This window comes from Anopheles arabiensis, chromosome 2 (genome assembly GCF_016920715.1).
Source record: "Anopheles arabiensis isolate DONGOLA chromosome 2, AaraD3, whole genome shotgun sequence".
In the NCBI taxonomy this organism is placed as follows: domain Eukaryota; kingdom Metazoa; phylum Arthropoda; class Insecta; order Diptera; family Culicidae; genus Anopheles; species Anopheles arabiensis.
This window is the reverse complement of record NC_053517.1, coordinates 14,987,142-14,999,804: the sequence shown is the minus strand read 5'-3', so window position 1 is coordinate 14,999,804 and position 12,663 is coordinate 14,987,142. Positions and strand designations below refer to the sequence as shown.

General features: G+C 53.7%; 2 protein-coding genes across 5 annotated transcripts; one reads left to right on the top strand and one right to left on the bottom strand.

Annotated features, from left to right (window-relative positions):
- Positions 1-57: 57 nt before the first annotated feature.
- Positions 58-5,462, bottom strand: LOC120898168 (ras-related protein Rab-30). 4 transcript variants are annotated; one of them, XM_040303634.1, is made up of 4 exons: positions 5,242-5,462; positions 1,393-1,791; positions 1,054-1,304; positions 58-978 (listed from the first exon to the last, which is right to left on the bottom strand). In XM_040303634.1, exons 2-4 carry the CDS (start codon positions 1,646-1,648, stop codon positions 772-774), a joined length of 714 nt encoding a protein of 237 aa, XP_040159568.1. In that variant the 5' UTR covers positions 1,649-1,791; positions 5,242-5,462; the 3' UTR covers positions 58-771. The 4 variants fall into 4 exon arrangements, with proteins under 4 accessions (XP_040159568.1, XP_040159569.1, XP_040159571.1 ...); XM_040303635.1 differs by lacking the exon at positions 5,242-5,462 and adding an exon at positions 4,928-5,221; XM_040303637.1 differs by lacking the exon at positions 5,242-5,462 and adding an exon at positions 2,314-2,555.
- Positions 5,463-6,115: 653 nt separating this feature from the next.
- LOC120894633 (phosphoribosylformylglycinamidine synthase) lies at positions 6,116-11,798 on the top strand. The gene is made up of 5 exons (XM_040297348.1): positions 6,116-6,336; positions 7,268-7,778; positions 7,847-8,608; positions 8,688-10,757; positions 10,828-11,798. The coding sequence occupies exons 1-5, from the start codon at positions 6,259-6,261 to the stop codon at positions 11,481-11,483; spliced, it is 4,077 nt and encodes a 1,358-aa protein (XP_040153282.1). The 5' UTR covers positions 6,116-6,258; the 3' UTR covers positions 11,484-11,798.
- Positions 11,799-12,663: the final 865 nt, after the last annotated feature.

The following is a 12,663-nucleotide window of genomic DNA, read 5'->3' as shown; positions in this document are numbered from 1 at the left end:
CCGCGTGAGTTGACGTTCTTTTCTACGCTTGCGGAAAGAAACCAGCCCCAGCTTGGGTCTTTTTTTCTGTAAATTCATTTATTTTATCGCTAAAATTAACACAGGAACATAGTCTAAAACCTTACATCTTATATCAACGACCCGCCGGCTCCCTTCATTGCGCAAACCCCCTTAGATCCCAGCCACAGTGTTGTGTTTTCGGTGTCGCTTCACTTAGCTGAGCTTAGAAGCACACGCGAAACGGTTTCCTTTATTGGTAGTTGTTTTTTGGTACCATTGAAAAATCTCATGTCTTTTGTGTGTGTGTGTGTGTGTGAGTGGTTGTGTTTGTCTGTTTGTGCGCATGATTACAGAGTTTTTCAAGGGGTTCTCAAAATTTTGGAACACTTCTTTGACACTTTCTTATAGGAAGTGAACTGTGACGTTAGTGAATCCAATAGGAATTTCCATGTTGTCTGTTCTAAAAGGCTTTTAGAACAGCAATATTGGAAATTCCTATTGGATTGGGGTTAAACGTCCCGCAATAAAGAGTCAGCAACATGTCCGAAAATTTTGAGAACTCCTTGAAACTCCCTTGTAATATTTCCCAATGCGGGAGCTGTGCTGATTCGAACCTTCCCACACACACACACATACAGCTTCCCGACGGATATTGCACACCGGGCAGCAAAATGGGGAGCAGAATCGTTCCCCCCCCCCTGTCCTGGGCTTCTCAAGGTATCTTTACTTGTTTTTGCTGCTTTGCTGTTGTTTTTCGTTCGCTGCAAGCGCTTACTGCTGGGTGATAAAATTACCACTATTGCTGCCGATGCTGCCCGGCCCGGAGCTGTCCGAGTAGTGTGCGTCGCTGGTGCTACTGCTGCGCGCGTGGTTCCGATCGCCGATGCTGCAGCAGCTCGGATGGTAGATCGTCTTTTGGGAGAGATTCGTCAGGACGCTCGTTTCACTGCGCAGCGTAAACTCTTTCGTGCGGGCTTGCTGCAATGGAACGCGAAGGAACACAGCTTTTAGTGAAAGGCACAAGAAACACCCGAAAAGGGTGAGGTCGCTTACCTCAATCAGTACTGCCGCAATATCGTAAAACAGCCGCTCCACATTGTCCGCCTGCTTGGCGGACGTTTCGAGGAAGTACATGCCGTGCTGTTTCGCGAACTCGGCCCCGACCTCCTGCGGTATCTCCCGATCGTCCCGGTCCGTCTTGTTGCCGACGAGAATTTTTAACACTTTCGAATTTGCGTGCTCCTGTATTTCGCGCAACCAGTCGGGCAGACAGTCGAACGTGGGCTGGCAGCTAATGTCGTACACTGAAGAAAAACAACAACAAAAAACGGCATTAGCAGAAAGCGTTATTACAGTTCAGTGTTTTTATATGGACATTTTAGTGTCACTTACCTAGTATGAGGGCGGACGCGGATCGATAGTAGCTTTGCGTGATCGAACGAAACCGCTCCTGGCCGGCCGTGTCCCAGATCTGTAGCTTAATCTTCTGATTGTCCACCTCGACCGTTTTGATCATAAAGTCCACCCCGATCGTGGCACCCTGGCCGGGCGGAAAGAGCCCCTGGGTGAACCTTCGCACCAGGCACGTTTTGCCGACGCCCGCGTTGCCCACCAGGACGACTTTGAACAGAAATTTGTAATCCTCCATCGCTGCTGGCTTCTAAAGGTACGGGAACGGGCGATCTTAACACAGACAGCAGACACACCGAACCGAACGGCCACGGTGATGCAACTTGGACCCACTGTTCCACCCACTGTTCTGTTGCACAGTGTTGTGGCACGATGCAACCACTGAAAAAGAAGAGGAGGAGAAAGAGAGAAAGGACAAAATTCGGTTAGTAAGTTGATAACAGCGATTGGTGCGTGTGCAGGGTCGGTGGCATAGTACAATCTTCCAAATGCTCGTGTTCCATTATCACAATATGCTTTTTTAAAAAGTGAATCTTCTCCTCTGCTGCTCCTCCTCTCTCACCGCTATCACCCGCGCGATCGAAAGTGATCGCGCGTACGAATGAGTCATAAATTACGCGTACACCTAGGCACCATTAGCGCGACCACTCTGACCGCAATACTGGTGGCTTTGCGTGTACTTTAACAGCGGCACGGCGTCCGATTGCGTGACGTTCGTTGCGTGCGATCGCGATGGGTTCAAACATACCAGCACTAATAAAAAAAAGCACGCACACACACACACACACACACACACTCATAAACAGCTGATCCACTTTGGCCGAAGGAAGCGTTACCGTGTCTAATCAACCCGTGCCCGATCAGCCGGTCAAGTGAAGTTCGCTGACTTTCGATTTTATTTACCGATTCGTGCTGCACATCGTGAAACGGCCACTGCGGCACACATGAGCGTTTGTGTGCGTGTGTGTGTGTGTTTTAAACCCTTCCTCTACCGTTCAACTGCAACGAGAAAGGAAGGGGGGACCACCGTCTATTGGGCCATGGAGAGGCCCGCTATTGCGATGGGAGTTGTGTTCTTCGTTAACGGCGGTGTGTTGTGTTCCACTTTCTTGGTTACTTCGATGTGATTTCCTTTTCGTTACAATGTGCACCGCCTCTCCCCCCCCCCCTCCCACACACACTGCGCGCACGAAGAGAGAAGGTTTGTTATCATCCCAAATCGAATCGACGTTTGCAGAAAGTTTGCCCGCGCAGATGCGTGTGGAGCAATTACGCCGTTCGAGGTTTTTTTCCCTAGAAATGGTGATGCAGCGGCCTCTATTTGGTGCAAATAATGCACCGATTAGTGGCCAGTAACCGTTTTTCCATCGTGGCCTTGTCCTTTGCGGTTCGGTCGACGGTCGAGAGGGCTGTTAAAGTAAAGGTCGATGGTAGTTTTCTAACTGGCAACTCAAGGCCAAAAAATAAGCGCGTCGTTTCCTCGTGTAAATGAAACGCTCCATCTAAACCAGTGATAGGAAGCTTAAATAAAAAAAATTAAAAATTATAAAAATATTTGTTTTTTCCCTCAATAAATTAAGACATTTTTAATGTACTTCTTAATCACGCGGATGGCTTCCGTTTTCAACCGTTGGAGGGTTTGTTTTTGGTTTTTTAACGAGACCGCTTTTTGATAAGCAATCTGCCGGCAGATAACAACAATTCGTTACAATGTTACAACTATTCAAGTTAAAACGCTTCAAACCCCCCAAAAAAACCTGTGTTTCCGGACTTTTCAAACATTTCTTCACTTACGTCACAAACAAAACAGAAAAAACGCTTTATCGACTTCCTCCTTATCAGCGCTTGTTACCATCGCTTATCGTCGTGTAATTTGATATGCGATCCTTCGCCGCACCCTTCGGCGGAGGAGGAAAAAAACAGTCAAATATGTTTTCAATCAAAATCATTATTCTTGTCCGGGTCTAGGATGGCAAACGAATTTCATCCCTCTTTGCATTCTGGCGTGGCGTAGAATAACATCGACCCACGCCTGGAATCGAATATCGGTCCAATCGGTGCCGTCCAACGACCGAACTGGGACGGAACGGCTTCCACGCTCAGTAGCAATCAATTTAATTGAACGCCATCACACCAACGGCGTAGCAGGCGGCGCCCTGCATACTATTTTTTTGCTTTACTTTACTTTGCTCCTGATGGCGACGGTGGCCTACTGCCAGGACACAGTCAATTCGGTGACATTTTGGACCTAGCAACAGCACGACTTTGTGTCATTGCGATCGACGGGTGGGCTCGCCCCTTTGGCACTGTAGCTGTGGCCAAGCGTGGTGCATTCAAATACGCATAACTCCCCTTTCGGGCAAGGCGCACCCTTTTTGGTGTATGTGCGTGTCCGTGCGGGCGTGTGTGTGTGTGCTGTTTATATTGCCTTCTTTACGGTACACGGCATGCTAATTATTACAGCACCGCGCGCTCTTAGTTTGTTTTGCTCTTATCCTTCCGCTATGCCGGCTTTGAAGGGAAGGATGTGTGTGACGCTACGCGTCCAGCAGGCGTGGGATGGCCGAGATGGCTTGCTTGTTCGTCGTGCTGTAAACGGGTGGGTCATAGTAGCGGAATCTCGCCGATCGCTTTTGACCATCTTCATCGTCGTCGTGGTTGAGAGGTGATACAATTCCAGTCCGACAATCAAGCATTCGAGGAGCGCGCGCGCGTGTGTGTGTGTCCCTCGGCAGCTCGCTCCATTCGGTCGATGATGTCGTTCCGGCTAGCTGCACCCCACGGTCAAGCAAAGGTTCATAAATTCAACCCTCGCCTACTACCCTCGCTCTGCTCCATTTGCTCGCATCCCGGCCCTGCACTGTGTTCGTCAGGTTCGTTGTCACCACCCCTCACGCTCTGCGCTCTGTACGCTTCGGGGAAGGGAAGTTCCGCTCGTGCGATGCAATGATGAACGAGAACGCAGGGCGGGGAGAGGGGGGGATTCCACACACTGCCGTAGTAACCTTCTCAATCCGGACGGAGCAATTACACACACACACCTCGTGCAATCGGGGTAGATTGAATTGGTCACCTCATGACCACACGCCATCACCATCGTGTGGCCATTTTCGGAAAGCTCCAAATTTGTCTCGCTACTTGTGGGCGACGATGACGGGGTACTACCACCACCGCTCTTCCTCGTGCTGCCGATGACTAATCGTTCAGTGAAACGGAACCGTGCCTCCGTTCGTCGATGGTCTGCGGTCAAGGATAACGCAGGATGATTGGCAATGTGTTACCGTTTTACGCCTGTTTGCTTCATGCTTCTTCTTCTTCTCACGGCTCACAGCTGGGGTGGGGTGGGCACGATTTCTCCCCCCCCCCTCCCGCACTTGTAGGTCACGCTGGTTGGTGTCCGCGGTGCATTCAACCAAACGGCAAACAAAAAGCAACCGATTGCACCGTCGTCGTGTGGGTGAGCTGTTGTTTTTACAGTTGCAAAATCCCGTCCACATGCCTTCCTACCCCTCCTTACCATTCGCTAAATCACACCCGCCCGTGGTAAGAGGTCGCGCACCGTCCGTGAACACGCACACACACACACACACAGCAACCACTCCGTACACTGCACTGGATGGGGACTGAACGAACGAAAACAACGAAGCACACGGGAAAGTAATGCACTCGATGCAGTCACTATCGAGCCCAACGGAGCAACCGAGTTGGGGGGGGGGAGTACAACAAAAACCGAGATGCAATGTGCACTCCGAACTCGCGAAACTGTACAGAACTGCAGCAGCAGCTTCCTCTCTCTCTGCTTATCTGCCTGCTTTCACCCCACAAACGCACCTGGTCTTGGGTTGGTCGGTTGACGGGGGCGTGGGGGAGCGCAACTCCTTTCTTTTTTTTTTTCGATCCGCTCACTTCCTCACACCGATTGCAGATGATTTTCATTCACAACATTGCACTTTTTCCCCCTTTGTTGCTGGCGAGTGGAAACAATGGTGACACTGGGCACGGCTGCGAACTGCACGGACAAACGGTACGGTGAACAATAATATTGTTTCGCTACCAACACACCAACCTGCTGTTTTCCAGTTGTTGCAGCGCTCGCTGCCTGTGTGTGCGTGTACGCGTAGTGCTGTTGCTGCTGTCCCCTTCTAAAAAAACGCACAACTACATCCACAATCGTCAGGGGTGTACAATCGTTTAGTGGAAAAGGGCAAACAGCCATAATTGCCATTTTCAATAGATCAGATAGTTTTTAGCTGGATTGGATCATAAATTAAGTCATTTTTATTTTATTATTTTGTTATGTGAAAGATAGTACACAAATTATGATAATCAAAAGTAAAACAACGGGATGAAATTTAAATTTTAATTAAAAATTATTTTTAACTTTATATTTATTAGTTGCCAACCACTGTATTGCACAATTTGACAGCTCGTTGCTCTGTTTGGGAGAGATTTGCGTAAAGCGAGTCTACACTTTCTCTGTCTCTTTCTCTCAAATAAGAGAATCTGCCACTCCACGCTAGAGCAAAACATCAAAGTCCCTCTCTCTCTAACTAACATACCATCGCTGCTTGCTGCTCTGCGAAAGGGTCTAGCGATGCCCTCTCTCACTCTCCCTATTACGTTCACACACTCAAAGCGTCGTACTCTGCGTGCGTGCTCCACTACCGAATTGGAACCATCGTTCCGGGGTGTGATGCGAATCGTTGGCCCCCCTCTACGGTGGAGCCGGAGCTAATAAATACCCAACCGCTAACAACGTTATCAACTCGCAGCATCCAGCTCCAGGGGCCAGAACTGAATCTTGCACGCTCGAGCAAACAGCCTGCTCTCGTACCGCGCTAATCAACCATGACGATCGTACGGTACTATTCCGCCGGTGCACTGTCTGCCGCAAAAACAAACGCGTTGCAGGAATCGCTGAAAGCGGTAAGTTTTTACATTCAATACAATCCTGCGCGGGTGCGTGCGTGCGTGAGGGAGGATACGATCGAGCGGTTAAATTGGTGAAGAATTGGTGAAGTGCTCGTCGGTGTGTCGCGGTGGGTTTATGTGTCGCTCTAGGGCCACTTGATTGATTGATGACCTTTCTCAGGCGAAGAGACGCGTAAGCATGTAAATCCGGTTTCTGCACGTGTTTCTGCTTAGCGAACGCGAAAACATGCTGCCTATATATGTGTATGTGTTTTGTTGTACGAGACAAATCAGCTGTTGTGGGGGGAGCACTCGTGTTTTATGCTGCTAGTGGCCTATTTTTAAATTAAAGTTGTTAATTCAACAGCTTTTTTTTTGCTTTGAAATAATCTTCCTCACAACCCATCCCCCAATGGACTTGGCAACAAACGTCCGTGTTCCGGAGACAGGGCCCATAATCTTATTTGTTGCAGCACGCTGGAATTGCGTAGGAACGGTACTATTGCTGTGTTTTTCTAACGATCAGCGCAAACGGAAAGAATGAGGCAAAAATAACAAACAAACAGAACGGCGAACAACGGTCAGGATCGGCGCACGGAAACTGTGTCAGTAACAGAGGAAGCAATTCCACACCCCGTACGGGCTGGAGTTTGTTGCTCGGCAACTGTGTGGCACGATCGACGATCATCTCGAAACCGTGGGGGAGGGGAAGGTCTGCGCGCACGATCTCGTGTTGCAGGACCTTCGGCCTGATAAGCGAAAGTGAATGATGATTACACTAACGTCACTGATAAGCCGTACACGAGGGAGTGAGCGAGAGGGAGCGAGATTGTTATTTTTGAGCCTAAACACAATCAACCCCCCTTTCGATGTTTTTTGAATTAAAATTAACTTTTGGCTTGTTTGGCTTATGTTCTCTCATTTGTTCCCCCCCCCCCTCCTAAAGGTCAACCCGCGCGTTCAAACGCTGCAGACGGAGAAATGCTTCTACGTGCAGAACAATCGCTACGAGCAGCTGCCGGCCAATGTCGACGCGATGCTGCGCGGCATCCTGAAGGAGCTGGACGCGGCCGACCAGCTGTCGGGGAAGGCGGGACTGGTGGCCGGGCCCAGCCAGGTGGTGATTGAGATAGGGCCGCGGTTCAACTTTTCCACCGCCGCCAGCACGAACAGTGTCAGCATTTGTCACAACTTGGGGCTGGACTTTATCGAACGCATCGAGGTGTCCACCCGCTATCTGGTCGGGCTGGATGGGGCGGTCGGTAAGGATGGGGCGGGAATTGTTTCCGCGCTGCTGCCCACGCTGCACGATCCGATGACGCAGTGCCAGTACACGGAGCGCAACATCCCGGCGAACGATTTCTACGAGATGGTGTCCCGATCGAAGGAGGACTGGTACTTCGTGCCCCTGCTGGAGCAGGGTCGTCGTGCGCTGGAGGAGATTAATGTGAAAAATGGTACGAATTAGGCGAATAACCTGTTTCCTTTTGGATTTTTTTTCACATTTAAATTCCCACCATTGCAGGGCTCGCGTTCGACGAATGGGACCTCGAGTACTACACCAACCTGTTCGTGAAGGTGCTGAAGCGCAATCCAACCAACGTTGAGCTGTTCGACTGTGCGCAGTGCAACAGCGAGCACTCGCGGCACTGGTTCTTCAAGGGCAAGCTTACCGTGGACGGTAAGCCGAAGAAGCAGTCGTTGATTGAGATGATCTGCGACACGCAGCGCCACACCAACCCGAACAATACGGTCAAGTTCAGCGACAATAGTAGCGCGATCAAGGGCTACCAGCATACGGCCCTCCGGGCGTCCTGCTTTGACGGACCGGGGAAGTTTGTGCAGCGATCGGTGCAGTCGGATCTGATCTTTACGGCCGAGACGCACAACATGCCGACGGCGGTGTCCCCGTTCAGTGGGGCGACCACTGGCACCGGGGGTCGGTTGCGTGATGTGCAGAGCATTGGGCGCGGCGGCTTACCGATCGCCGGTACGGCCGGGTACTGTGTGGGTATGTTGAACATTCCGGGCCACAAGCTGCCGTACGAGAGCGAGCAGGAGTATCCGGGTTCGTTCGCCCGTCCGCTGAAGGTGCTGATCGAGGCGAGCGACGGTGCGTCGGACTATGGCAACAAGTTTGGCGAGCCGGTGATTTGCGGGTTTGCCATTTCGTTCGGCACGGTGCAGTCGGACGGACGGCGCAAGGAGTACGTGAAGCCGATCATGTTCAGCGGTGGCGTTGGTACGATGGACTCCGATCTGGTGGATAAGAAGGATCCGAAGCGAGGTAAGCGATCGATTGAACTGTGAACTGAATTTAGGTTGTTTTTTTAATAAGTTTTTTTTTACACCTTTTCCCACGTTAGGCATGCTGTTGGCCAAGATCGGCGGTCCAGTGTATCGTATCGGTGTCGGTGGCGGTGCGGCCAGTTCGGTGGAGGTGCAGGGCGACAGCACGAACAGCGAGCTCGACTTCAACGCCGTCCAGCGCGGTGACGCGGAGATGGAGAACAAGCTGAACCGCGTAGTGCGCGCCTGCATCGAGATGGGCGACCGCAACCCGATCCTGGCCATCCACGACCAGGGCGCGGGGGGTAACTGTAACGTGCTGAAGGAGCTGGTCGAACCGGGCTGTGCCGGTGCGGTCATTTTCTCCAAAGCGTTCCAGCTCGGCGATCCGACCATTTCCACGCTGGAACTGTGGGGCGCCGAGTATCAGGAAAACAATGCCGTCCTGCTGGACGCAAGCGATCGCGACCTGTTGCAGCGGATCTGCGATCGCGAGCGGTGTCCGGTTTCGTTCGTCGGACAGGTGACCGGTTCCGGGTACGTAACGCTGCTTGAGCAAGAGTTTGACGCTGGCGCGGACAGGTTTGCCGACCGCGCCAAGTGCGGCAAGGAGCTGGCGCACGTTCCGTTCGACATGCACCTGGACCACGTGCTGGGCAAGATGCCGCAGAAGGAGTTTAAGCTGCAGCACATCGGCGAGCGGTTGGACGAGTTCCAGCTAACGGCCAAGGTGAAGCTGCCGGAAGCGCTGAACCTGGTGCTGTCGGCCGCCACCGTCGGCAGCAAGCGCTACCTAACGAACAAGGTGGACCGGTCGGTGACGGGTCTGGTGGCGCAGCAGCAGTGCGTGGGCCCGCTGCACACGCCGCTGGCCGACTTCGGGCTGGTGGCGGTGTCGCACTTTGCCCGCGAAGGCGTCGCCACGTCGATCGGCGCCCAGCCGATCAAGGGGCTGGTCGATCCGGCCAAGGCTGCCCGCATGACGGTGGCGGAAGCGCTCTCGAACCTGGTGTTCGTGGGCATCAGCGAGCTGGCGGACGTGAAGTGCTCGGGCAACTGGATGTGGGCGGCCAAGGTGGCTGGCGAAGGGGCCAAGCTGGTCGATGCGTGCGAGGCGATGTGCGAGCTGATGGGCCAGCTGTCGATCGCGATCGACGGCGGCAAGGATTCGCTCTCGATGGCGGCCCGCGTGAACGGCGAAACGGTCGTCAGCCCGGGCACGCTCGTGGTGTCGACGTACGCGCCCTGCCCGGATGTGACGGTGAAGGTGACGCCCGACCTTAAGGCGGCTGCTCTAGGCACCGACACGGCCCTGCTGTACGTTGCGGTCGAGGGGCAGCGCTTCCGGCTCGGCGGCTCCGTGTTGGCCCAGTGCTACGGCCGGCTCGGCGGCGACTGTCCGGATGTGGGCAACGCGCAGTGCTTGAAGAGCGCGTTCAACGTCACGCAGCAGCTGCTGCGGCAGGGCATGCTGCTGTCCGGGCACGACTGCAGCGATGGTGGCCTCATTACGACGGTACTGGAGATGGCGTTTGCCGGGCTGACGGCGGTCGAGATCAATCTGGAGCAGCTGCTGGCATCGAGCGGCGGTGCCTGCAGCCAGGAGGAAGCGGCCATCCGTGCCCTGTTCGCGGAGGAGTGCGGCTGGGTGCTGGAGGTGCAGCAGGCGAACGTGGCCGCCGTGACGGACGCATTCCGCAAGGCTGCCGTGCCGTGTTTCACCGTCGGTCGCGGTGTGGCCGTGGCCGATCTGCATTCGCGACAGTCCGTGTCGGTGCGGGCCGGCGCGAAGGTGGTGCTGCTGCAGGACAGCCTGTTCAATCTGTTCAATCGCTGGGAATCGACCAGCTTCGAGATTGAAAAGCTGCAGAAAGCAAAGGCAAGCGCGATCGAGGAGTACACGGGCATGGAGCGGCGTACCGGGCCACACTATACGGTCAGCTTCAATCCGGACGCGGTGTACGCGGACCTGAAGCTCGGGCCGGCCGGGCCGAAGGTGGCGCTGATTCGGGAGGAGGGCACCAACGGCGATCGGGAGATGGCGGCCGCACTGTTCAGTGCCGGCTTCGAGGTGCACGACGTGGTCATGAACGATCTGCTGCAGGGCCGCACAACGCTCGATCGCTACCGTGGCATCGTGTTTCCGGGTGAGTTTGGTCTTTATTTCCTTAAACAAAGAGGTTTTTTACATTTTCTTGTGGGTTTTTTTTCCATCAGGTGGATTCAGTTACGCCGACACGCTCGGTTCGGCCAAGGGCTGGGCGGCCTGCATCCAGTACAACGGTACGATCGCACCACAGTTCGAGCACTTCCGGCAGCGCGAGGACACGTTCTCGCTCGGCGTCTGCAACGGCTGCCAGCTGATGGGACTGATCGGGTGGGTCGAGACGGGCCTGACATCGACGGCCGCCACGCCGACCGTGCCGGAAGTAGTGCTGGTCGGCAATCGGTCGGAGAAGTTCGAAAGCCGCTGGGTGACGCTGCGTGTTCCGGCGAGCCGGTCGATCATGCTACGCCGCCTGGCGGGCAGTGTGCTCGGCTGCTGGGTGGCACACGGTGAGGGTCGGTTCTCGTTCCGTACCGATGCGAGCCGCGACCGGCTGCTGATGAGCCAGTGCGTTACGATGCAGTACGTGGACGATGCGAGCAATCCGACCGAGCAGTACCCGATGAACCCGAACGGCAGCCCGCTGGGCATTGCGGGCGTTTGCTCGCCGGACGGGCGCCACCTGGCCATCATGCCCCACCCGGAGCGTTGCGTGCAGATGTGGCAGTGGCCGTACGTAACCGCCGATTTCCCGTGCAAAAACGCCGCCCCCTGGATGTCGATGTTCCAGGAGGCGTATCTGTGGTGCAGTGGGCAGCAACAGTAAAGCAGTACCCTTTTATTCACCCCAAAAGAACATTCCCCAGCGGGCACGGAGCGCAAGGTGTGGTGGCAGCACTAATCCTTTGCTTTCACCTTTCGATCCGATCATCTCTGTTGCCTTTTGCAAATTTAATTGAAGTGCTTTACTGATAAAGCTAAAAGCTTCCCCACGCCGTTTTATTCCCCGCGCGTCCACCACTGGCCCTTGGGGTGGCAGTGTCTTATAGTTCTTAAGTATCCAGCTCCGCATGTAACGGTAGCAGCTCGTAGCATAAGATCCGCCAAGCCATTGAAATAAACGGCTTCAAGTTAATCACAATTTATACGTCTCACCATGCTGCCTTGGCGCATGGGGCAACCGCCACATTCATCCTCGTGTGTGTGTGCCTACACTCGCAAGCTGTAGGGCGAGGGCGAAAGGTAAACACACGGCTCTCGGCATTCTCGGCCCCGGTGTGTAATGAAGTCAAACCATTTAGTGTGTATCATGAAGATAGATTCCGGGAATTAAACTCATAGCTCGTAGCAAACGGGAGCCGGGTGGGTAGCCGGGCGCACAGCGACCGAGGCGCTATCTCTATATCAGCTGCCGATCGGAACGAAGGACCTGCCAACGGTGCGGTGTCAAAGCAGGGAAAAGGGCACACCTAAAAAAAGGGAACAATCAATCCTCGGAGAAGAGTCTTGAGAAACCAGCACTTAAAATTCAACCGCAAATCCAGTGCGGTGCGGTGTGCAAGGATCACGGCGACGAAGGGCTGTGTGCAGAGGAAAAGAAACGAGTGGTGAGAAAAGTTTTCCCATGGAAATGGTGCTTACTTTGGTATTGGTTTTTTTTATCCTTTCCGCTTGCCTCATGGTGTTTTCGGGAATGGAGTAAAGGATGGTAAACGAGGATGGTTCGCATTTCCGTGCAGCAGCATCCCACGCATCCTTCGCCGGTAATCGAAGGGCGCTCGCTTAATCGATACGGCGAAACGGAAACAGCAGATTGAAGCCAGAGTCTCGCTCCTCGAGCGTCCTCGAGGAGCAAAAGAGCAGGTAAGATAATTAGCTACACTTGAGGTGTGTACGGTGGGAGAATTGCGTTTATTTTAGGGTGGCAGCACGATGGGATGCTATGGAAGCAGAGCAGGTACGAAGGATCCGGTTCATTTCACTTTCACCCACTCCCGGCGGATCGC